This window comes from Anser anser (assembly GCF_964211835.1).
Source record: "Anser anser genome assembly, chromosome: 3".
NCBI lineage: Eukaryota > Metazoa > Chordata > Aves > Anseriformes > Anatidae > Anser > Anser anser.
The window spans coordinates 76,217,791-76,243,402 of NC_139722.1; the positions used below are offsets into that span (position 1 = coordinate 76,217,791).

The 25,612-nt window shown below is 38.7% G+C and overlaps 1 protein-coding gene across 1 annotated transcript; it reads left to right on the forward strand.

The window, feature by feature from the left end:
- Positions 1-5,453: 5,453 nt before the first annotated feature.
- On the forward strand, positions 5,454-25,344 carry CEP43 (centrosomal protein 43). Its single transcript, XM_083831016.1, has 12 exons — positions 5,454-5,882; positions 11,694-11,747; positions 12,216-12,270; positions 12,935-13,023; positions 14,462-14,596; positions 15,365-15,448; positions 17,530-17,747; positions 20,375-20,484; positions 21,076-21,144; positions 21,872-21,911; positions 22,519-22,612; positions 23,075-25,344. The coding sequence occupies exons 1-12, from the start codon at positions 5,793-5,795 to the stop codon at positions 23,147-23,149; spliced, it is 1,113 nt and encodes a 370-aa protein (XP_083687142.1). The 5' UTR covers positions 5,454-5,792; the 3' UTR covers positions 23,150-25,344.
- The last annotated feature ends 268 nt before the right edge of the window (positions 25,345-25,612 follow it).

Below are 25,612 nucleotides of genomic sequence, written 5' to 3' on the forward strand. Positions count from 1 at the left end.
AAAGATCTTATATAAAACTCTTCAAAACGATACATTTTTTCTATCTTCCAGCAGTTTTCATTCAGATTGGGATTTAAGAGTCAAGATAGTCTATTATGAGACAGTGGAGTTCAGGATCCTAAGGGCAGAGAGGAGTTTTAAAACCTCGCTCATAACCCTGGACTCTACAAAGATCTGCTTGGAAGAATCCTGTAGGATACGCTCTTGGAGGTAGGAGAGGTCCAAGAAAGCTAGTTAATACTCAAAGATCACCTCATCCAAGCTCAAAAACTCTGCATCCCAATAAATAGGAAGCCAGGCAAAAATGTCAGCAGGCTTGTATGGATGAACATGAGCTCCTGACACAAAAAGGAAGCATACAATTGGTGGAAACAAGAAGAGGTAATCTAGGAGGGATGCAGACACAGAGACCACAAAATAGCAGTGTACCCCAGAGGTCAATACTGGGTTCACTCCTGTTTAACATAGAATCACAGAATCATAGAATGGCCTGGGTTGGAAGGAACCTTAAAGACCATCCAGTTCCAACCCCCTGCCATAGGCAGGGACACCTCCCACCAGACCAAGTTGCTCGAAGCCCCATCCAGCCTGGCCTTGAACACTTCCAGGGATGGGGCACCCACAGGTTCTCTCTGGGTGCCTGTTCTAGTGCCTCACCACCCTCATGATGAAGAATTTCTTCCTAATATCTAATCTAAATCTACCTTCTTTTAGTTTAAAACTGTTACCCCTTGTCCTGTCACTACACACTCTGAAAAAGGGTCCCTCCTTGTCTTTCCTATAGGCCCCCTTTAAGTACTAGAAGGCCTTACTCCTCTCCCTGAAGCCTTCTCTTCTCCAGGATGAACAACCCTAACTCTCTCAGCCTGTCTTCATAGGAAAGGTGCTCCAGCCCTCTGATCATCCTTGTAGCTCTCCTCTGGACCTGCTCCAACAAGTCCATGTCCTTCTTATGCTGGGGGACCCAGAACTGAACACAGTACTCCAGGTGGGGTCTCATGAAAGCAGAGTAGAGGGGGAGAATCACCTCCTTCAACCTGTTAGCTGTGCTTCTTTTGATGCAGCCCAGGTTACGACTGGCTTTCTGGGCTGCAAGCACACATTGCCAGCTTATGTTGAGCTACTCATCCACCAGTACCCCCAAGTCCTTCTCTGCAATCTCTCAATCCACTCGTTGCCCAGCCTGTATTCATGTATGGGATTGCCCCAACCCACATTCAGAACATTTCACTTGGCCTTTTTGAACTGCATGAGGTTCACAAGGGCACAACTCTTGAGCCTTTCAAGATCCCTCTGGATGTCATTCCTTCCCTACAGTGTGTCTACAGTGTGCACCACACAGCTTTGCCTCATCAGCAAACTTGATGAGAGTGCACTCTTCTCCCTGGTGACCAGCAATAGGACCTGAGGGAATAGCATGAAGCTGCAGCAGGAGAGGTTCAGACTGGATATCAGGAAAAGGTTCTTCGCCCAGAAGGTGGTTTGGCACTGAAACAGGCTCTGCAGGGCAGTGGTCATGGCACTGAGCCTGCTGGGGTTCAAGAAGCGCTTGGACAACATTCTCAGAAATGTGGTTTGTTTTTTGTGTGGTCCTGTGTGGAGCCAGGAGTTGGACTTCACAATCCTTATGGGTCCCTTCCAACTCAGGATATTCCAGAATTCTAAAAGGTCACCAAGAAGATGACTGGAGCACCTCTCCTATAAGGAGAGGCTGAGAGCAGAGACTGTTCGGCCTAGAGAAAAGGAGGATCAGGAGGGATCTTATACATGTACATAAATACCTGTAGGGAGGGTGCAAAGAGAACAGTCAAGCTATTTTCAGTGGTGCCCAGTGCCAGGACAAGAGGCAAAGGGCACAAACTGGAACACAGGAGGTATCATCTGAACATCAGGAAGCACTTTATTCTGTGCGGGTGACTGAGCCCTGGAACAGGTCCAGAGCAACCTGCTCTACGTGTCCCTTCCTGAGCAGAGGGATTGGACCAGATGACCTCCAGAGGTCCCTTCTAACCACAACCTTTCTGTGATTCTGTGGTAGGGACTTTCATATTTTGTTTCCTTAACACAACACCTTGATTATTCCCATTGCACAAATAGAACAAACGAATCTTGCTAGACTTTACTCTTAATGGTTCATTAATAAGACAATCATTTGCAATACTCTGATCAGATACATGCATTTTGGAATGTATGTATATTACCATGTCCTAATTTTAAGATAATGGAATTGGTCCATGCATATTTTAGAAAGCCTATGTTTGATTTAAATTGTGTTAAAAACTGTAGTAATGCCACCACAACTTTTTTTTTTTTGAATACTGCAGTGTTAATTTTATAGAATCTTTTTAAGCCTATATTGGGTTTCCATGAAAAAAATGCTTTCTCTTCCTTCTGTGGTAATGTGTTAGTCACATTTACACTGCTGCACAAACAGTAGGAATAATTTTTGTGTGTCTCTTGCAATGCAGTCCTATGATTTCCATAAAGGTAGACTTGGGAATTATATAGGTATAAGACGGCATCATTTTCTTCATAATGGCATGTGAGACTGTCTGAGACAGTACATTGTGTGCTGGATAGGAAGCCGGACAAACAGAATGCTTTGCTGCCCTCTACGTGATGAATATTTAGCAAAGTAATATTCTAGTATTTTGCAGAGCTCAGAAGGACTATCTGTAGGCAGGATTGAAATATTCTACATGTTTTTGAGCTGGAAGCCAGTGTTGCTGAAATATTGAAGTGAATGTTACAAACCACAAATGTTCTTCCACTGATAAATTGTCTTCTAAGTCTAGTGATTTTTTTTCCTTTGCTACGTGAACTCTATCTAGTATTTTGTCAAGAGGGTTTTGTCAGGACAACAAAATATAAGGCCAATACCTAAGTCACATTCATATTTTGAATGCTGGTACATTTGGAATCATTTTGGGGGGGAATGATTTATGTCTGTCAAATATATACCAGAAAGAATAGACCTACTGCCAGATTCCACAGTATGGACTGCTGGCTTAAACAGACATTTCTTGTAACTTTGGACAATACGTGTATTTGTTTTAATTTGGAAGTGAGTGCTGCTGTGCCTCCATCTCACCACACACAGTAGTACCAAAAGCATCCCCACTCATGCCACCCTTGCTGTGGCTCAATAAGAATGGATTTCATTAAGATATAATAGAGTGATATTGCTAATGAAGATATCAGAACTGAAAAGAGTTAATGAACTTGTAGTGACAAAAGAAGGCCGGTCACGGGATTTCAGCCAAAAGTACTGGGCAAAGCAGGACTGGTTGTGGCAGATAACAGCTGAGCCATGGAAGATCTTGGAAGAATGGAAGAAAAGGAAAAAGATAAGTAGTGAAGGAACACAAAACAGAGAGGTCAATTATAGTGGAAGAAGGAAAAGGAAAGGAGGAGAAAGCAGTCTCAGAAAAAAATAAAAAGTATTGAAAGCTCTGTGGGAAGCAGATCAATGTGCAGTATGGAGGGAGGCCAAATGCTTGTCTTAAAAGAAAAGGTCAGCAAAGAGAGACATTGTAAGTGTTATTTGTCACTGAACTGTGGTGGTTTCACACTGATTGCCAGCTAAACTTCACCACACCTCTCTCACTCCCCCTTCTTAGAGGAAAAGAGGGAGAAAAAAAGATGAAAAGAGGCTCAGAAATTGAGTTAAGGACAGGGAGATCACTCACCAATTATTGTCATGGGCAAAACAGGTACAGTGTAGGGAGATTAATATAATTTATTGCTTATTACTAACAGATCAGAGCAGTGAGAAACTAAAAGCAAACTAAAAACACCTTCTCCCCATCCACCCACTTCTACCTTCTCCCCCAGGCAATGCAGGGGAACAGGGAATGGTGGATGCGGTCAGTCTGTAACATTTTGTCATTTGCCACTCCTTCACAGTCACTCTCATCCCCTGCTCCAGTGTGGGGTCCCTCCCATGGGATGCCATCCTTCCTGAGGTGACTCTACGTGGGCTTCCCACAGGCTGCAGTTCTTCAAGAACTGCTCCAACATGGGTCCATCACTCACTGGCCCAGCTCTGGCCAGCAGTGGGTGTAGCAGTGTGGGAGGGAGAAAATCTCCGAGGTTCCAGTAACACCTCTCTAAAACCTCTGGAGGCAGTGCAAGTAATGAAGCAGACCTTTGACTACAGGTTGCGCTGGTCAGCTTGAACCCGTTCATAGTATTTGTCAGCTGTAGAACTGGCACAAAATAAATTTCCTTTGGGCAATTGACAAAAATTGACCATTTTTGATTACTGCAACAGGACCCAAATCTATTCCTGTAGCAGTGATTCCATGTGCTGGCCCTTTCTTATGGCTTGTATGGCTGATAGAAGAATGTCACCATTATTTTGGTGTGGGTTTTTTTTCGTCTGTATTCTTCCCTTCTGATCCCTAGATTGAAATCCATTGGCCAGCTTAGATTCTTAGCATACTGATCCCTTTGATTGGGCAGTACTCTGTGTATCAAGCTTGATGCTTTCATAGTTTCATTGAACCAAAGAAGCTTTCATTATGCCTTTTGGCAGACCTATGATACCACATACAGCAGAGATTTATACCCTGGGATAGCATGGCTCTTTTGATTATAACATCATGAGAAAGTTCATGTGATAACAGAATAAGTTATCTGATTTTTATAAACACATCTTTTGAATTGCAATCAGGAATTAAGAATGAAGCTTAGTTACTCATGATCTTGTTTCAAGCCTGGCATTGAACCTTATAGACTCCTTTGCCATTTAAATCCATAACAGTACAGGCATTGTTTCTATACTTATGTTTTGCTTCTGACAGGCTTTCAGCTTCTGACAGGCTTTCAGAAGTCAGATCTAAACTACTACTATTCTGCTTAAAAAGTGCAGTGGTTTAGGTTTAGTTTAATACAATTTTGCACAGCAGCTCAAGACTGCCAAGACTGACAGACTTCAGCAGCTTCAGTATGAACAGGACAGTTGTAGCGGCACCTGTCCCCGGGCTTCACTGATAGTTTTAGGGCACTGTTGAAGAATTGGACAGAATGAAGAACATGCAGTGCCACCTACTGCACGCTTTCTGAAATTGTATCAGCTTCTAATGGTATTTTACTCCATCCACGAGGCAAACTTAGAATTTGGGTATTCGAAGCTTCTGAAACTCTTTATTATACATTTGAGTTCTTTTGAAGAAAATTCAGAGGAAGCTCGGCCTGGAAAAATAGTAATAATAAAAAGCCAACACGCAGAGCTACAAATTAAGCGTTACGACTTAAAAAGCTTTATTTATATATATAGAGAGAGAAAATTGCGTTGGAGCCTTCAGCACCTCTGACGCTACCCTACACCTGTAGCATACCGATTATAAAATTAGCGACCTAGACTGGGTTTTAATGCTTCCATGCCGGCTCCGCGAGGGAGTTGAGGGCAGGGGTGCGGAGCAGCCGCAGCGTGTAGGAAGCCCCTCGCTCGGCCCCTCCGCCCTCCCTGGGTCCCGGCAGCTCCTGAGGGAGCAGCCGTTACCGCCCCAGCCGTTACCGCCGCCGCCCGCTTTGAACTTCCCGCCCGCCCCTCGCTGCCCGTTCGCCGCCGCAGTTTCCGAGGCGCTGCGGCCGCAGGGGCTCCGGGCGGCCGCAGTCCCGCTGCGTCCCCTGTGGGGCTGCCGCCGAGGGCGGCCCCGTCCCCCCGCGCCTCCTTCCCTCCCGGGCCCGCCGCCGGCTCCGGCACCTCCCCCCCCGGCGGCGGAGGCGAATCTGCGGGCCGCGTCCCGCCGCTAGCGCGGTTTGGGCGGTTGTCAGGGAGAAACAAGATGGCGGCGGCGGCGGCGGAGGAGGACACGGAGCTGCGGGACCTGCTGGTGCAGACGCTGGAGAGCAGCGGGGTGCTCAACAAAATCAAGGTGGGAGCAGGGGGCTCCCCGCCGCCGTGCGGGGGGGGCTGCGGCCGCACGGGCTGCGGCCGGCTCTCGACCCTACGGCCCCGCGGTGCCGCCTGCTCCCGCCGCGGAGCTCCCCGGCCGCTCGGCCCGGAGCCGGGTCCGGCCGGGAGGGGAGGCCCGGGGCCGCAGGAGTCTGCCCGGCCGCAGCAGGAGCCGCGAGGAGCCCAGCTCGGGTGGGGAGCTCAGGACCACCGCTGTGGGGAGCCCGGAGCCTGTGCCCTGTCGTGCTCGTGGGTACGGCGTGGGCGCTGGAGCTCTCTGGTTGCTCTCCTGCTGCTGCCAAACCCGCTGGAAATAATCTGCCGCCTAGTTGTGTTGGATGGGGTCTAGAGGGTTTCTCTCCGCTTCATTGATCATAGAATGATTTAGGTTGGAAAAGACTTTCAAGATCACCCCGTCCAACCATCACCCTACTACCAATGGCACCCGCCAAACCATGTCCCTAAGCGCCAGCCAGGTCCAACCTTTCTTTAAACACCCCCAGGGACGGTGACTCCACCACCTCCCTGGGCAACCCGTTCCCGTGCCTGACTGCTCTTTCTGAGAAAAAGTGGCTCCTCATTTCCAACCTGAACCTCCCCTGGTGCAACTTGAGGCCATTCCTCAAGTTCCATCAGGAACATTTGAACAACTGAAATAGTTGGATGGCAATGAGAGTATTGTTGGGTGTGCGTACTTAGTCCACTGAGTATTTGACTAGTTGTCATACTTTTCAATAAAACATGATTATTAAACTTTTTTTGCTCCTGCATTTCAAATGTATAGTCACAGAACCATAGAATGATTTGGGTTGGAAGGGACCTTAAGGACCACCCAGTTCCAGCCCCCTGCCGTGGGCAGGGACACCTCCCACCAGACCAGGTTGCCCAAAGCCCCATCCAGCCTGGCCTTGAACACTTTCAGGGATGGGGCATCCACAGCTTCTCTGGACAGCCTATTCCAGTGCCTCACCACCCTCATGATGAAGAATTTCTTCCTAATATCTAATCTAAACCTCCCCTCTTTTTGTTTAAAGCCACCCATTGTCCTATCGCTATACTCCCTGACAAAGAGTCCCTCCCCAGTTTTCCTGTAGTCTCCCTTTAGGTACTGAAAGGCCTCTTTCTGGTCTCCCCGGAGCCTTCTCTTCTTCTCCAGGCTGAACAACCCAAACTCCCTCAACCTGTCCTCGTAGCCAGCCCTCCGATCATCCTCATGGCCCTCCTCTGGAGTCGTTCTAATACATCCATGTCCTTCTTGTGCTGGGGGTTCCAGAGCTGAACACGGGGCTCCAGGTGGGGTCTCTTAAGAGCAAAGTAGAGGCGGACGGTCACCTCCCTCGACTTGCTAGCTCATGTAACTGTTTCGAGTAGGGAGACTTTTTTTTTTTTCTAGATAGGTACCAAAACAGGCCTGTTGGGCCACCTGTTAAATCTCTTGTATGGTGTTAATCAATAGAAATATAGTGATAATAAAATGCCAGTAACAACTTAAAAAAAAAAAAAAAAAAGCACAAGCCCATTAAGAAACTACAGCTCACATGCTCAGTATGACCTAATTCCTGCCTTTGTGTAGTATGCATGTTTTTGAACTACTGTTGACAGCTTGAGTTTCATGTCAATATTTTTTTATTGTAGTCTTCACTATTCTCTAATATTAAAAGTGTGTAGTATCCAATATGGTGTACGTTACCCTCCAGGCAAGCTAGCAAATGACTTACAAAAATACAATCTGCCTCCTAGTTGCCAGATTATCTCTCTCTTTAATACTGGGAGTTACTGTTTAGTAATTGGTAGGCTTATGGTTAATGCTGCTCATTCGGGGATTTTTTTTTTCTTTTCTTAATTGTAAACCTTAATTGACATACTAGTTTGTTGGCTGTCTGTTGGTTGATAGTATTAATGACTTAGATAAATTGTTCTGCTGGTACGTGACAAAGAGCGCATTGTCTTCCAGAAGAACTCATGGTGAATGAGTCTCCTTAAATGGTTAGCTTTTAGTTTAGGTTATACTATGCATTTAAAAAAATAAAAAGTCATTTGCCTTTTGTTAAACTGAATTAAAGTTATTCTCTGTGGTATTTCTTTATCTACTATGTATATGCCAGTATATTTTATTATGTTGTAGAACTGAGAGAACATTTATATATTATCAAAACAGTTGTTTATTTTAATACTTCAGAATGAGCATGGGCCATTTTTTCAAGGTGGATGAGGCTAGAAAGCTAACTGTAATAAATTTGAGGTCCAGCTGAATTATATATATTAAAGAGAAAGTTATATGACCAAGGTATAGCTGACTTGTTGTGAGGTCCTACAGGTAAAGACAGCTTTGGAAAGGATTAGAATAAAAATGGAGTGATTTCAGTGGGTAGAATGTATCAGGCTGTCAGCGCAATATACATTTAGGAACGCATAATGACTGGGTAATTTTTAGCAAAGAACTTACGGTGCCTTTGTTCTCTCATACAACACGATTTTGTAGTGAATTACAATTGATCAGTTTCTTATTTTTGAATTAATTTGGGGGCACATTGGTAAAGATGTAAAATATTTAGCTGGAAAAGAAAAAAAAAACAGTTGTATGACCACTTTTTGAATCTGTTCAGAGCTTGTCTCTTTACATTAGGCTTTAAGCCTTGGAGTGTTTAATGAAGTCATGCTGTGAAAGCTGGGAAACTTGTAAATATATTTGCCACTTGCAGTGGAGAATTTCCTGCCTCTTCTCTAAGCTGCAGTGTGTGTGTGTATATACACACGCGGTGTGTGCATATGTGTGCTGCATATATACATAGCACTTAATGGACTGAATCTGATGAATAAGACTGCTTCCTAATGAATTCTGTAGATATATAATTCAGGATATTTGTATTTCAGTGAAAATAATCACTGATGCTGTAAGCGTGATGCATGCTGTACATATACAAATGATCTTGAATGATCAAATGAGTCTTGAAGTGCATGTGATCATTCTTATAGAGAAGTTGTCGTGAAATCACAGAATCATAAATGGTTTGGGTTGGAAGGGACCTTAAAGATCATCCATTTCCATCCCCATTGCCATGGTTAGGGACACCTCTCACTAGGTCATAATCTAAGGAAGAAGAGCCTTTATGCTGCTTATTGTATTGCTTTGTTGTTTTGTTTTGGTTTGTATCTTTCAATCTCTTTCCTTCTGGAAAATTAAGTTATGCCACCTGAGTTTTACAGCATCTTGGGAACTCGCTGTTGCTACAGACATGAGGGGAAAAAAGCAATACAAATATCATATGTTTGGTAATGCCTTTTTTGCCAGCTGATACTGTTCTTGCTAATTTGGTTCAAACCCTAGACAGTTGAGGTGCTGGCAGATACCGTGTTGTAAGAGAAAATAAAAATACTTTTTTTTTTTTTAAATGAGCTGTTAACTGCTCGTGTGTAGGTCAGTTAAATTGTCATATTTGTTTTCTCATCTTTCTTCCATGTATTTTAAAAATACATTCCATGTATTTTAAAAGCATAATGCTTTTAAATGTCTTTGAATTATTAAGTGTTGAGGTCAGTATGCTGCACACTACCATACACCTGTTTTGTGCCTGTTTTTTAAAAAGCAATTTATATCATAAAATCAAGTCATTTCTTTGACTCAAGGGGAAACTTTTTTTTTTTTTAACATCTATTTTTTATTTTTAGAGGTTAAATAAAATATGACCATTTATAATGATTTCAGATGAAATGGAATTCAGCTTTTAAATGTCAGGATGGTCCTCTTAACCTTGGGGATGTATTCTGCCTTCAGGAGTATGAGAATGAGGACTGCATGTGACATACAGAGTAAGCACGTGATAAATGTAGCTGCACGTATTTAGGGTTTATGGCTTGTAAGCTTTTACTGCTTCCTCTGTGGTATGGGTTCTCCGTCTTTCTTTTTCCAGCATTCTTCATCTTTTCAGTTACACTGCCAGCAAGTTTATCTGGCTTAGCCAGGGAGGGCTGCTGTGTTGAAGGGTTTGTCACTTAAGCAGACAAAGAACAGTCATGGAAATTACCGGTCCTGCTTAGGGATGAGGACCTCACAGACTTTGCAGCTGGGAAGTGACAGGACAGAGGTAATAAAACTTGCTGTGTCCAGTCTGGCACCAGCTTTGGATATGGGCTGCTACAGGCTTTTAGCCTGGGGTGATCACTTCAGACAGCTTGATGTTATGCTTGGTCTACAGAGGCAGATGACACTGTTTCTCCCAAGGTATGTGACAGTTATTTTGGAGTTAGGAAGTGGCGACAGTGAAAGTGAGGCAGGAGGGTGCTCACGTGCTGCTAAATCTCATGTGTGCAAAAGGTTGTTCAAGCCTGTGCATCTCTGGAGTCATTTCACAGCACTGGAGCAGATGGCAGCAACACATCACTGCACTTTGTCTGGAAGATCCATAAACAGTTATCTCAGTTGTAGTGCATTCTTCTGCCATGTGAAATCTTATGCTACAGGTATTCACTGCCCTAAGCAATATTCAGCTGCACCATGTTCTTATGCATGCGTTATTATTAACAATGTTGAATGCAGCCTTGCAGAAGGAGAGTTTTGCACCTCCAGCAGGCTATTTACAGACCTCTGAGGTTAATTTATTATTTTTTTTAAATTAAAGTATAAAATTAAATAAACATTTTTTTTAGCTGTTGGTCAGAATGTAAAATGTAAACTGATTTTGTAAGAATAATATTAAATTTATTAGCTTCTAAGATTATTTGATGATTGGATGCTGTACACCAGCACCTGAAAAAAAATTAATTGCTGTATATGACCGTTGCACACAACTGATAAGCATTTTACTCTTCTGAGAAACCTTTCAAAAATTTTTTTTGCATGACTTTTTCCTTTAGAAAGGTGTCCAAAGAGGTTTACTTTTAAGTTGACTTTCCTTTCCTAATATATATGAAGAAACCTAGGCACTCTTCAAAATGTTCTTAATTTTAATTATGCAAATTGGTCTTCCTTCTTCTTTGCTCTTGACCAAAATGGCATACGGAGTAGCTCAGTCCTTTATATTTGATGCAGTGTAATCTACTGGCTGCTTAAAAATGTCTGACTAAGAGTTGATTAAAGTGGTAAACTACTTAATCAAATGTAATAACTTATGTGTTCGTTTAGTATGTTTAGTGAAAGAAGCAGAGAAACTGTTGTGTTTAAAAGATAGGCAAGACTTGAGCTTAAATATTCAAAGCTTTTTTTAGAAGAATTGTGATCCTTGACATTGCCTCAAAGTCAGGCAAAACCTCAGTACAGAAATATTTGAATGACTGGAATCATGTTCTTTTCCTTGAGAAATTCTGGTTATTTGAGTGTGATCTGACAAGAAATAATAGGAATTTGTATATTTTAACATTAACTTTTTAAAATGTATTATCATAAGCTATTTGTTTGTCTTTCCTGAAAGAATTGTAAATTAAGGGTAGGTGTTTCAAAGCTGCCTGAAAAAGCTGGATTTCTAACTCTCAGACAAAGGTAACAGGAGGTAATACAGGTAATTTGGAATCTTTTTGAGCACAAAGAAATAATTCAGGAAGTCTTGTATCAAATCCTCCCCCCACATACACACACCCCATTGCTTCTTTGGAAACTTTCTCAAACTTTCTCACCCTCAAGTCACATTGCCTGCAATCTTAAGTGTCTTAATTGCACTGATGTAGATTACAATCAATGCCAAGTTGCTTGAGGAGAAACAAATAGATGTTAAGATACTTGCCAGCTCTTTGCATTCTATTTGCATAGGGAAAACAGTGCTTGTGGAAATGCCATTTTTTTTCTTCTATTTGGCAGGCAGAGTTGCGAGCAGCTGTTTTTTTGGCACTAGAAGAACAAGAGAAAGTGGAGGTAAGAGAATTTTAAAAAGTGTTTTCAGTTCAGCATTCCTGACAGTTCTTAATGTAGTTCTTAATTAGAAATAATAGCTTTAATACTTTGTATTTGTGAAACGTATCAAGAGAAAATTATATATTATTGCATAAGAGCATAAAGAAAACAAAGCAGGGACCATCAGGGTGTTTCCCAATGTTTAGAAATAGGAATTGTCATGTAGACTTTACTGTAAAACTATAGCTTTAAGTAACTGTCTTTGCTGCTTTTATATTGCTTCTGTCTAGTTGATCAGAATAACTTATAGATAGTAAAATCAAGAGATGATAGAATCAACAGAAAGGGAGATTTTGTTACGTTGTATTACATGTGACAGGCGTTATATGGAGTAGTATACACCAAAACACCCACTTGCTGTGATTTTTTGAAATTTTTTAGTAGTACAAGGATATTGTTAATTACCATTTGGTTTTTGCTTTTTGACAGAACAAAACACCTTTGGTAAATGAAAGCTTGAAAAATTTTTTGAGTACAAAAGATGGTAAGTTCTTTGATTACTATGCATCTCAAAATAATAAAACAGCGAACAAAGGATTAAATCTTTTATTAACAATACTATCTTGATGCTGTAAAGTATGCGTTTATTCCTGTGAAATAAATGCATTACTACTCACTTCAGAATAGAATACAATCTAGAATTTTTAATGTTGCTGAAGTTGTATTTTTAACTGAGGTGACTAATGCATTTAAGTTAATATTTCATGTTGAGTTGTGATTTTGCTATCTCAATAAAGCCCTTCTAGACAGTAAGCAATGAAAACAGACTGTAGAGGTACAGTAGTGAACACATACAGGTGAAGTGCAAAATGATGTTTTTAAAGCCACTGAACAGTTAAAAAAATAATCTTTAAGGCTGAGTTTTATAAGCGATCTCTTTATGTTCCTGCAGTATTGCTGACTTCAAATAATTCAGATACAACGGCTGAGTTAGAAATTAGGGAATTAGCACACAAATTATGAAGTGGATGTGATGTGAGCTTGTGTGTAGTCAACTGTGGGATGGTAGCTTGTTGAATGTCTAAATGATATTTGTAGAAGTGTTGATTCAACATAGATGTTCATCCTGAAGCCATATACGTGCTATATCTTTGAAGTAAGAATTGTTTCTGCCTGGTGTATTTTTACCTCTCTCATTTACTTTTTAGGTCGCTTGGTGGCAGGTCTTGTTGCAGAATTTCTACGTTTTTTCAATCTTGATTTTACACTGGCTGTTTTTCAGCCTGAATCAAGCACAGTAAGATATACTGTTTTTGCTTGTACGATATGCTGATTGTTTGGAGTGCATGGCAATGAATGCGGAAGTTATGGTAGATTTGTTTAAACCAATAGCTTGTGTTTAGTCTAAGAAATTTTTAATACTTAGTCTACAAAAGGTATACATTGCCATAAAGATAGATTTCCCAGGAAAACATGCCAATATGAATGAATATTGCCTTGCAAAAGTCAATGTTTGACAATATGTAAAGTTTGAGTTAAAAAACTTTTGCGAAACCCTAGAAGAGTATATATGACAGAATACTTCAGCAACGTTTTTTGTCGGTAATCTCACCATGTCATATTATTAACTTAATATTGTTACATGAAGGTTAAACTAATGTCAGCAATCTACTCTGAGAGAAATTTCACTGAAACAATGGACTTTTACAAAGTGATTGTTTTTAGGTTTTTGATACTGAGATAGTTTTTCTGTTATGTTTGTTTCATTGTCTCTTTGTGATATAAACATTTTTGTAATAAATTTTGGGTTTGAAACAGTGGTTTAACTGAAGAATTTCTCTTAACATTTCAAATGCTTGTTTTTATTCTTAATTTCACTTTAAATAGTTAATTTATTTTAAAAAAATAAAATCCATTCATTGACTTCTTATTTGAACAGTGATTTTCTTTTCTTGTCATTTGAATTGGATACTGATTTAATTGTTTTAGGGAAAAAATACTGGGGAAATGCACTGAGTACAGTTTAAATCAACTGGTTTTGTAATTAAAAAATAATTTTGCTGTTTCTCAGAAGTCCATGTATCTTTTTAAGGGCTTAACCATATAAAATCCCATACGCTCTTGTTCTTTGCCAAATAATCTTTAGCTGTATTTATTATATTAGGACACATCTGTGCCAAGATTCAGATTCATGCTACCAAACAGAAACAGTCGTGCTTTCTCTCATGCTGCTACTTGCTGTTGGGAGGAGTGCTTTGTTTGCAGCATGAAGGCATCTTAAGCTCTTTGAAATGCTTTCTTTTTCCAATAAAAGCATCATCTTCAGCTGTTGCAATGCATTTCTGAAACTTGGCCAAAGTTAAGCAAGTTGGCCAAGACTTCTGTGTATAATTCTGAAATACTTTACTTTCCTGTATTAGTCCCTGTCTCTGAGCAGTGTATTGCATTGTCTTCTTATCCTCCATGTTTCAGTGTGCTTGGCTGGTGTTTTTGTATCTAAAACAACTTTGGATGGTCAGTCATAAATTCACGTACAGATCAGAAGTAAATGATTTATATAGGCTATTATTACTCTATTCCACATACAACAGGAAGTCTTAAATAATGACTGATTAGTCAGATTATTGCTGTTTTAAATAAGACCAAAAAGCTTTAGGAGTTACTACAAAATATGTGTTGTGTTTTCAGACAGTTTTTTCTGTGTTGTGAGTTATTTTATTTTATTTTTTCCCCAGTTAAATGGCCTGGATGGTCGAGAAAACTTAGCTCGAGATCTGGGAATTACAGAAGCCGAAGGTAGTGTGGGTGGTCCCTTGTTGTTGGAGGTTGTTAAAAAATGTCAGCAGAAAAAGATTTCAGGCAGTGGAGAAGTAAGTAGTTAAAATGTGTAATTTCTTTTTTTTCTCATAATACTTTATTTTCATTTCAATTTAAAAAAAATGAAATTAAGAGCACTTGGTTAACATTGTATTAAATTGTTTCAAGTCTTTACTGTATGGTTAGTATAACAGGAAAAGCTTCCAACATAGCTTATAGCAGAAACCAATGCTGCAAGATGACTACCACTGTTCTGTTACTTCTAATACCACCTTTTAACTAATATTCTGCAGCAACATACTAGCACAGAGTGAATCTGGAAAAATTATGCAAAGCATTTTGCCACTATTTTTCTTATTTCTTGTGTGGTTAGATAACATCTTTAGTTAACATCTCTGTTATATATTTTTTATCTTTGGTGTACTTCTAGACTTTTCAGGTCTTATTGAGATAAGAATTGGTTTTGCCAAAGCTTTATAGCTCTTTTTAAGACAAATATATAATTTTAAAATTAAATATATGGAAGTATTGAATTAGCTGATAGCAGTGAGAGTAATATTTTAATGTAGTATAATAATAAGTTGTTAATTAAATGAATGAAATCCAACCAATAGCATTTTATTAGTGTCTGTAGTGATTGTGGTTTGAAAGAAAATCCTGTGTACCCGAGATGCAGTTGGTACATTAACCAAAGCTTAAATTTAGAAGCAGTTGTTGTAGACTTCCTAACACAGCAGCATAGTGTCACAGCTTGCTTATGATATGATGGTATTAGGCATGAACCAATATATTTTAGTAAGTATTTGTGTGAAACGTTTTAGATTGCTCCAGTTCTAAGTGATAGCCTGTGCTCCACGTCAAAATCATCAGATGGAAGATCAAATACACACCCCATACCAAGTAAGGTAAGATTATTTAAATAGAATGAAAAAGCTACGTAGCGTACAGGAGAAGTGGAAGTTAGGACTCATATGGAACTCCAGATACAATTGCATTCACTTAAATGATCAGTGGATTTTTCTCCATTTCTCTCTACTATTATTATTTTATTTCTGTGCTCAGATGCTAAGGATTTTGTAAATGGAAGAAGTGTTTGGATTAGGTGGCTGAGCAGGTAAAATGCGCGAAAAGAGAATATGCTAGCCAATGTTTTAGACCTTCCTTTAGAGGAAGAAATAATATGCAGGTTGTTTCTAAGCAGCAAAAAGAATGGATCCAGGCTTCTTACAGAGTAGGCCCAACATTTTGGCATGCAGCAGCAGCTGAGGTGGTGATCAGAACATTTTAATTTACATGCTCGTTCTGATTCTGATGTGATGAGTTTTCAAGTAGAATATTAGTTCCAACAAGTTGGAATTTATGATAGTGCTTTTTATACTCTATATACGCATGTTCTTTCCCAAGCGAATCATAGTCCCATTGAAGTGGGAGACAGACAAATGTGCTCAAAATGCTGTTCATGATATATTCACAAATCCTCGGTGAAAATAACTTCGCTCAGAAAGAGGCAACAGTTGGTTTCTGTATCGATATCGGGTTTAAAAACAAACAAAAAAACAGCAACAGCTCTTGGTTGGACAAGTTAACCTCTAAGAATAAGTAGTGGATATCTTAATGGGACTACAGTTCTTCAGTTTTCCTGTTTCTCTCACTCCTTGGCAGCAGGATGGAAGAATATTATGCCTGTGCAACATACTTGGGGTAAAAATAATGCAGGAGGAAGAAATTTTAGCAAGTCCCGGCTGTAACAAGATGAAAGTTAGCTGAACAATGTAGGTTTCCTGTTGGAAAATTGAAATTTTCTGGTGGATTTTCAGCAAATCTAAGCTGAATTGGCTCTGGTTGTGACTCAGCAGCCAATAGGTGTCATAGAAGGGATTGTGTAAGAAGAGACCAAGACCACAGCTCCTGGCAGCAGCAAGAATGATATTTGTTTAAGTGCAAGTGTGAAACCACACTCTGATTTATCTTACTAACAACATTAGACTGAAACCCAAAGTAGGCACATTGCTCATTGAACGCTTATTGAACGCATTGCTCAGTCACGCTTAGCTTACCGCTACAATTTGAAAGTAGTTATTTCCCTTTCGCAAAGCTTTAGGATATATGAATTCAGGCAAAGATCAACTGTTGTGCTTCCAGTTTCTCAGATAAGATAGCAGCAGCACACTCCCTCTGGGCCCAAAAGAGAAAAGTGGACGTAACTTCCCTTTTACTCTGGTCAGGGTATCGCTAAACTCTTAATTTTCAGCAATTCCGTGTCTCAGGGACAGGGAATTAGAAAGTTGTAACTACCACTTGCAGGTGTAAGTACTACTTCTTGCTCTGGAAGAACTGAGCTGCTGCCAGCAATTGAACGTGGTTCTGTGACTGAGGTAATATGATCTTGGTAGGCCTTTTTCAACTTCCATGGCCTATGTTTTCAATTGACTACTTTAGCCTTCTACATCTATTTATTTATTTGTTTTTAAGCTGGTGTAATTTGCATGAGTTTAATTTATTTTGAAGATGATGGCTTTAATTCAATAGTATTTTTTATAGCGGAATTGCAAAATAACACTAAGAAAGCTTCACTTTCACATTTTAAAAAAAGAATTAAAAACTGGAATTTAAGAAGCAGCATGCATGTAGATTGCCTTATTTGATGAGTGACATCTTTCAAAATAAGTTGCTCTTATAATAGAGCTCATCTAGATAGAAAAGCTATGCAGAGCGTGGAACAAATTTTTTTAAAGGCAGCAAGAGTAAAAAAAAAAAAAGAAAAAACACCACTGTCTGTGGTGGTGCAAAGTGGTACAAACAGCTTTGTTTCTGTTGTATGATTTCTCATGATTGCAGAGGAGTACTAATAAAATTGAAATAACCAATGTCGGTTGGTATACATTATGCAACTGCTTACAGTATTTTAAGAAATAAGTTTGTTTGGGTTTTCTTCAAGGGAAATTACTTTTCCTTTCAGTGAGGTCTGTTTTCTTTATCTTTCAAGGTTGCTGAAAGCACTCAAAGTGATACAAGTGTCTCATCAGGGGAAGCAAGCAAAAAAAGCATTCATTTTCTGCCTAATGAAACAAAACTAGATCCTCAGTTGCAAAACAAAGACTTAAATACCAAAGAAAAAAGTGACCCGGGTATGGATGAAGATGATGAAGAGGGAGATTCTTTTTTTGACGATCCTATACCCAAGCCAGAAAGAACTTACGGCTGGTAAGTGACTTGGACTGTCTACTTGATTTAGGTTTCTGTTGCGCTCAATATTCTTGCAGACCTTCAAGAGCTAGATGATGTTTGATTATTCACATTTAGTAAGTGCAAGTGTTCAGATCTGTTCTGAAGTATTTTGTTTCTGAAATTCAGAGTGTCAAGTGTGATCTCTTGAATGTACCTGAGAGAAAAACCTCTATCATTTTAAGGTGCATCAGTTAAGCTGTATAATGTCCCCAGGCTATTTGGCGGAACGAACACGTGTGAGGTACAGGCGCCAATGTTTCTTCTTGCAGCAGAGTTGCAGTTGTGACCAGCACTGAAAGAAGTGAACAGTGAGAGGGATGGTGTGTTGGATATCTGTACAACTTTGCAATGAGTACAAAAAACCTGGTGAATGTGTAAACAGTAAGCATAAGTAAAGTTTTCTCACAGCTGAGGATTTCCTCTTCACACTGCAGCACCTTTTGTGTGCAGATCTGTTTTCAGCGAATTGTTATTCTTCCTGCATATGTCAATTTTGCAGACGTTTATGAAGGGCATTTTTTATTGGTCTTCTGTGGCTGTCTGATTACTGAAAAATACCATTTGAAAGAAGAGCTAGCGATTGAACCGTGCAACTGTTTTGTTATAAAACTGTACAGTTTATCTTTGCATTATCACATCAGAGTTGTGATTCTTTTGGAGCTTAGTTTAGCTAACTATATTGAGAAGTGCTAGAAGATCATTTTATGGTGTTCTTTTGATGTGCTTGAGTAACTGGAGGATTGTTCTAACAATTGGAAGATTGTCCTAGCATGGTAGAGGTTACCAGAAGAGGCTGCAGAAACATTTGCAAGTCCGTTTCACAGTAGTTCTCCTCAAGTTCACTTTTTCCCAGGCTACACTGATAGTGGGCAGAACAGTATAAACCTTTTTGTATTAGTGACAAAGTGGATATTTACCCTTGAAACAGAATCATTTTGGTACATTACGAAGTAGTCATGCTAGGTAAGCTAGGTTTCTTTCCAATAAATGAATGGACTCTTTGAGAAAGATCATTGATAATTCATTTGTAGTTAGAATCATAGAATATCCTGAGCAGAAAGGAACCTACAAGGATCATAAAGTCCAACGCCCGTCTCCACACAGGACCACCCAAAAATAAGACCAGATGTCTGAGAGCATTGCCCAAACGCTTCTTGAACTCCAGTAGGCTCGCTGCCATGCCCACTGCCCTGGGGAGCCTGTCCCAGTGCCCGACCACCCTCTGAGTGCAGAACCTTGTCCTAACACCCAGCCTGACCCTCCCCTGTTGCATCTTTCTGCCATTCCCTTTGGCCGTGGATAGTTGGATGTCTACAAAGAGCAGAATTTCTTTTTTTCAAAAAGCAGTGATTTTTCTGTGGAAAATACTGTGTGTTACAAATAACCCTATGATGGTAGTTCTTTTCTTTTTCTTATTGGAAATAGCAGGATTAAAATTGCATCTTGAGTGCATTTACGGTTCCATATTCAAGAACATGGTTAAGTAGCTGTTAACCAAAACCTAACCTTTGTAGCATGTGGTTGCATTGACATAAAACAGGTTTAAATGATAATTTGTAATATTAAATATCTAATAATTGAACTTTGTCTTTAAACTGAACTATTAAAGGAATTCAGTCCTTCAGATATTGAACCAGAGATTGTTACTGAACTAAAAATAAAATAGGAATTACTGCAAATTATTATATTTGCAGGTCATGGTAGAAGTGTGTCTTAGGTTATTTGTTGATGCAGTGGCCAGGTGGTAGAAGCACAAAAGACTGAACATCTTCTGGGTAATACCCATTTCTAATTGTTTAAGCATTTTCATATCACAGGGCAAATTAACTCTGTGGGTAGACTATCTTTCTTCAGTGCCTACTAAAAAGACCCATACAAGAAAATGACTCTTATTTATTGATTAAAATAGGGATTTTCTTAGTGGAGAAACTTCCTACAGAAAAAATGATTTTCAGATTATGTCTGTAGTAGAGTCACAGTCTACTGAATAACAGATTTTCACTTGCCGTAGGTCTCTGACCTGTTGTTCAAAATTTAAGTGGTAAAATACATGATATTTTGGTCGTCTAGGTATAATGAACAGTTTAAATGATATTGTTCATTCTTAATAGCAATACAATCAGAATAAGAGTTCTGGTAATACTAAATGTGAAAATATTGATCTCATTTTTAATAATAGTGTTTCTTTATTCCTTATTTTTAAGAACTATTTGAACTTGGCACTTCGAATATATGAATGGAATGAGTAATAACCAAGTAAACTTTAACTGATGGTGATGAGATCCATCTCGCCGTAACTGAGAGGGTTTTCATTCTGTGGACTGATTGCTGTTGGGATTAATAGTTTTATTAGACCTAATATTTTCATTGTAAAACAAGCTGATTTAAATACTGATTTACATTTGAATCTTTCTTGTTTTGGCTGTGTTTATCCATGGGGGTAATAAAAGGCTCCTTGATAGAAAGATATAAATGGTGATGCTGATATAGGTGCAGGAGGCCTGTCTATGATGAAAGAAATCAGGTAGAAGTCTTTGCAAGGAGAAAGTCTCTGTATGCATTTTGCAGCAGTCTGGAATACTTGTTTGTTTGGTTTGTTTTAGGAAAACTGAATCCAATAAAGCAGGAAGTCTAGCATCCCTTTCTGATGCACCGCCTTTGAAAAGTGGGTTAAGTTCCCTGACTGGTGCACCTTTGCTAAAGGAGCCTGATGGTAAGCTTTTGTGTGGTTTTGTGTTTTGATGAATGTAGGAGATATTTCCCATAACACACTGAATGGTCTGTACATTGAGATACAAATACGATGTAAGTTGCCTTTATGTGGCCCCCTCCTGGCTGTAACATGCTTTACAGTCATGCTTATTTCACCGAGTGATGGCATACTGTTTATGTAATGCTCCCCAATGGCAGCATAGTAGAGCAAAATTTATCAGCACTCTTTTTTTGTGTAAAATAGTTTTCAGGAGTATAAAATCCTATGGCTCATTTTTAACTGAAACTACTTTAGTCCTTTCTACTACTGTTATTTGCACAAGTTCTTTGGAGACACTTAAGGGTATTTGTAAAACCTGCTCCTGAATACTGGGATATTGTCTGTGTTTGTTGCTCATGTCTTTAAACATTAGCACAGTTCAAACCTGAAAATTGAATGCAATATTGTCATGCTATATTATATATATATAAAAATTATATAAGGTTATTATAAAAGACCACTTTCTATAAATGGTTGATGGGTAAGTTTAAGTGGGAACTTATTAGAGTCACAAGCCAAATTTCTGTTATAAATGGATTCGTTTTTTTACAGATTTGAATAGAAATTCCGTTTTGAAAGACCTGCGGTTGGTGAATGCAAAACTGGGATCTTTAGAATTAGGCAAGTAGCAGCAACACAAGCTCTGATATTTCTAACCCTAAGTTCTGGCACAGCTTCTTAGAGGAATCTGAGAAACTGAAATACACATATTGAACTACGATTTTCAGCTTCTGTTATTCTGTTGAACACCGTTGTGAGACTTGCTGGAATTAGGAGCAAGATCCCATCTGAAGGAATACAGAGAAATGAAAACTTGAGTTTTGTGTGCAAATCAGTTTCACCCATGCAGCAAAAGTTTGATTCATTCCATGCATAGATTTGCTAATATCAAGTGTCTCGGTTTCTAATAAAAGAAGGATTTTACATCTGTTTAAAAAAAAAAAAAAAGTAGCCAGACAAGTCTTGCTGTTTTTCAGTGGCATACTTACTTGCCCTCCACACCTATTGAAAGTTGTCCTGTAGGCTTTAGCAGCAGCAATTAGATGTGATGCAAGAAATATCAATCGTCTCCAAACAGAGCTGCTAAGTGTTTAAATTTTGTCTTCAGCAATGCTGTCAGTATTCTGAAAATTCATGTTTGATTTCAAAACATTATTTCAGTGTGAAAGAGATTGAGATTAATCACAAACATAAACTCAACTTCTCTTCCTAATCTGCATAAGTAGTTTGATGTATTCCCACTATTGCTGGCCATGAAAATGTGTGTCTTGGTGCAGGAACAGATTCTTCTTTTGCATTTTATGAAAAAGAAAACTCGTTTGATTAATACCCTTTAAAAATTCTTTAGGAAATGGAGATGACGATGACTATGCTGATGACTTCAACAGGTAAGAGAAGGATGTTATTGCAGTAGCTTAATATTTCAAACATTATAAACGTATCCATTGATATATTTACATTATTTCCATAATATTTCAGCCAGTCACGATTGATGGACTCTGCCAGTATCTCTGAACTCCTTTAAATTTCAGTTAAAAATAAACCTAAAAGCCAGGTGCTAACTTTAAGATGCTCTCTAATGTTAAGTTGCTTTTTTAATGGAAGTTCTTTTCTTGAACCATGCACTTGGCAATGTTTTAACATTTAGATTAATCATATTAGGGAATTAATAGGGTACATGCTGAATTATTCCAGTATAAAATAAAATATTATGAATAGTCAGTTATAAATATTTAAGAGCTTCATCCTTCTAATGCAAAGATATTATTGTTGTAAACTGCAGGATTACAGGCTTAAGCCAGTATTTATCATGGCTTCATCTAGGTAGAAGGACTCTGATTATTACGTTTTGTTGGTTTTTTTTAATAACTTCATATTTAACTTGCTAAGGAGTGAAATCGAAATCAAATGGCAAGTATAAATTATATGAAGGTGAATGTAGTGCTTGGATGTTTTAAAAGGAAGTTTTAATTCTGTTCATGGTTTTCTTTCTAGTACTAGCCATCGCTCAGAGAAAAGTGATATCAGTATTGGCGAAGAAATAGATGAAATTTCTGTTGAAACAGAAGACTTGAATGCCAGTGATAAAGTATGATGCTTTTAATTTTTTTTCTTCTTTACACTCTTCTGATCTTGTGTTTTTAATTTTTAATCCCCTGTGACGGAATGTACTGTTTTATGTTCCAAAGTTATGTGCTGAAGTTGTATCATCTATTATACTCTGTATTTTTATACCTAGTATTCCTATCATGTTAGATACTATACTGACTTAAAAACAAACAAACCAAAACAAATACAACAACAAAATTGTTCAGTAGCACAACCCACTCTATTTCAAGGCAAGTAAAATGGATTTGAGGCTGAGTTAGTATCCAGCATAGGAATGCCTTATCCCTTTATCTCGAGATCTATCTAAGCACCTCCTGAAGGTGTTAAAGTCCCAATGAAAGAGCTTGAGGCCAAGAGGATGGGGTGATGTACGAAGGACTATATGAAATAATGCTTGTTTTTTCTGTGCTTTCTGAGTTTGTGATTTCATTGATTTTTCTAGCTTGAAGACATCACACAAGACCACACCATTTCTCAATTAAGTGATGTTGCAGATTATCTAGAAGATGTGGCATAGACTGGACAGCAAAAATGTTTCATTGTGCTGGACTAGAAGACCGCTGTGGACTGTTAATTTCAGACAATCACTTTTGCTGGAATGTCCACTCCCTATTTGTGCCTTGTTACAAAAAGACTGTAGGTGGAGAGGGCTTTTAAATATTCTTAACCAGAACTAGATGAAACCGTGTTCCCATTTGAGTCTGATATTCGAATTATTTTCTTCATTTGGTTCAGCCAAACCTATTACAACAGGAGTTGGATTTTCCAAGAAGAATGTCCATTGCTGGCAGTGGGCATAATAAAAAACAATGCATCAGAGAACATATGCACAGAGGCAAGTGGCTGTATAACAAACTTGCACTGTTATTGTAACAGTCTGATTTTTTTTCTTTTTTTTTTTCTTTTTTTTGTTTTAGAGGTAACCAAAGCAAGAACCTTCAGAGGTAGTGCTTCAAACTTCTGGTAGTTTTAACGCAGTTTTTTCGAGTCAGCATGTCATATATTTATGGTAAATCTAGCCACAATACCTAGTTGCTCCAGACTACAGTTTTTCAGACTTTTCTGAAAGTCAGACCTTTTTTTAAAGGCATATCAAGTAAAGCATATATGAACTCTCAAATCTAAATTTAGTACTAGTCTTAACTCCAAATATTCTTGTTTAAATACGTTTGTCAGACCATTGATGGCTAGACCTAAGCTGTTCTTATGTACAATAATTTCACCAATGTTACTGGTCACTAAATCATGAAAAGTAATTCTGTAAGGATCCACAAATCATTAACTAAATCTTCCTGATTTTTTTTTGTTTTCTTTTTAATAGTGTGGTAATGATTTGTGGAGCTTTTGTTATTGAGGGCTCTTCCTTTGCTGTAAGCACACTTTCATTCTTGAAAATCCTTGTACGAAAATGAGCGCCAAAAAAGTGAAACCACTAACTGTCTATTTTTCAGATTCTAACTGCTGTACAGAAGTAAATCCAAAAAGTTAAAAATACGATACCGAAGACGTTATTGACACTAAGGTCTAGCTAAGAGCAAATTTCTGTATTTTCATTGTAGTCTTGCAAAACAGGGTCAGTCATGGAAATGTTGACAGTTCCTTAACGATACTATTGTGCATGGCGCTGCTATAATATATAGGTCATGGACATTTAAAATACTGAAACTAGACTTCAAAATGTGCACTTTCTGAACATTGTGGACACATTTGGAAAATATACATGTACATGAATATAAATAACTTAATCATTTTTTTAGACTTTGTAAATTTTTTTTATTTTTTTTCAGGAAAACCATTGGCCTCTCAATGGCCACCTCAGAAGTAGCATGCTGACCTAAAGCCATTGGTTAAGCATGTAGAGCTGCTACTAGTTTTGGATGCTGACTTGGATCTTTCTCGCACTGGGCCAGCAGGCATGGAGCAGTGCTGGAAAGTTAGGCTTGTACAGTACATAAATAATGAGAGGAGGAGGGAAAAGCGTGCCTTTTATTTATGTGCGCCCCAAAATAAGCCAGCAAAAAGCATCAGAATATTTAGTCACCATGTTAACTTCTAACTTTGTGCCATGCTGTAGCAGCTGAGGAGAATTTTTTTTAACCCCAAAAAATCAATGTGCCATAGACTCATAGACTTCAAATAACAGCGATTTTGTAAAAAAATGGTACACCCTGTGTAAAATTTACTTAAACTTTGGGGGAACCTGTGCCTCAAGATACTACATGTAAAAAGGTCGTTTCTGTTTGATCTTTTTTTAAGGAGAGTAACAGCATGTCTGAAGGATGTAAAATTCCACTCAAACACTTGGGAACAATTGATTTCTGGCATTCGTTTTTAAGGTATATGAAATAATGTAGAGACAGTGCTATTTGTGTTTTTACATGTCTTGGGAAAACATGATACTGTTACCTGTTAGCTGTAGGATATCTAGCAGTTTGTCATACCAAAAGAAGCTAAAATTTTATTAAATGATTTCTAATTGCATTTGAAGATGTGGCCTTTAAATAACTAATTAATATTTTAAATGTTAACATGACTTTTGTTAACATCAGTGTGTTGTTCTCTTACCTTGGGAGCTAATTGGAGACCTTGCACTTTGGCTCTCAATTAGGAAATGCCAAAAGGTGGTAAGTCTCTGTGCTGTTCCTCCTGTGGGATTTTACTGAATTGTGTATAATACTTCAAGTTGCAAAATAAAGCTGTTGTGCTGGCTAAGTTGTATTTTTGAGACTTCTTGAATCAAAAATATTAATGTTTAGGAAATTTGGGAAGCCCTGTGGTTTTGGATGTTTTCTGGAAGATTTTTTCTTCTTCTCAGAGTCAGTGTAGACTGCAGTTGAGAATGTGTGTATGCTTGGGTTTCTTTTAAGCCCAAACTATCCTGCAAATTCCTCATGGTGATTCATAAAGTCTGATTAATGCCAGACTGAATAGGGTTATTGGGTATCAGTCTGAGTTGTCAGATGGTTTATGATTCAGCGGG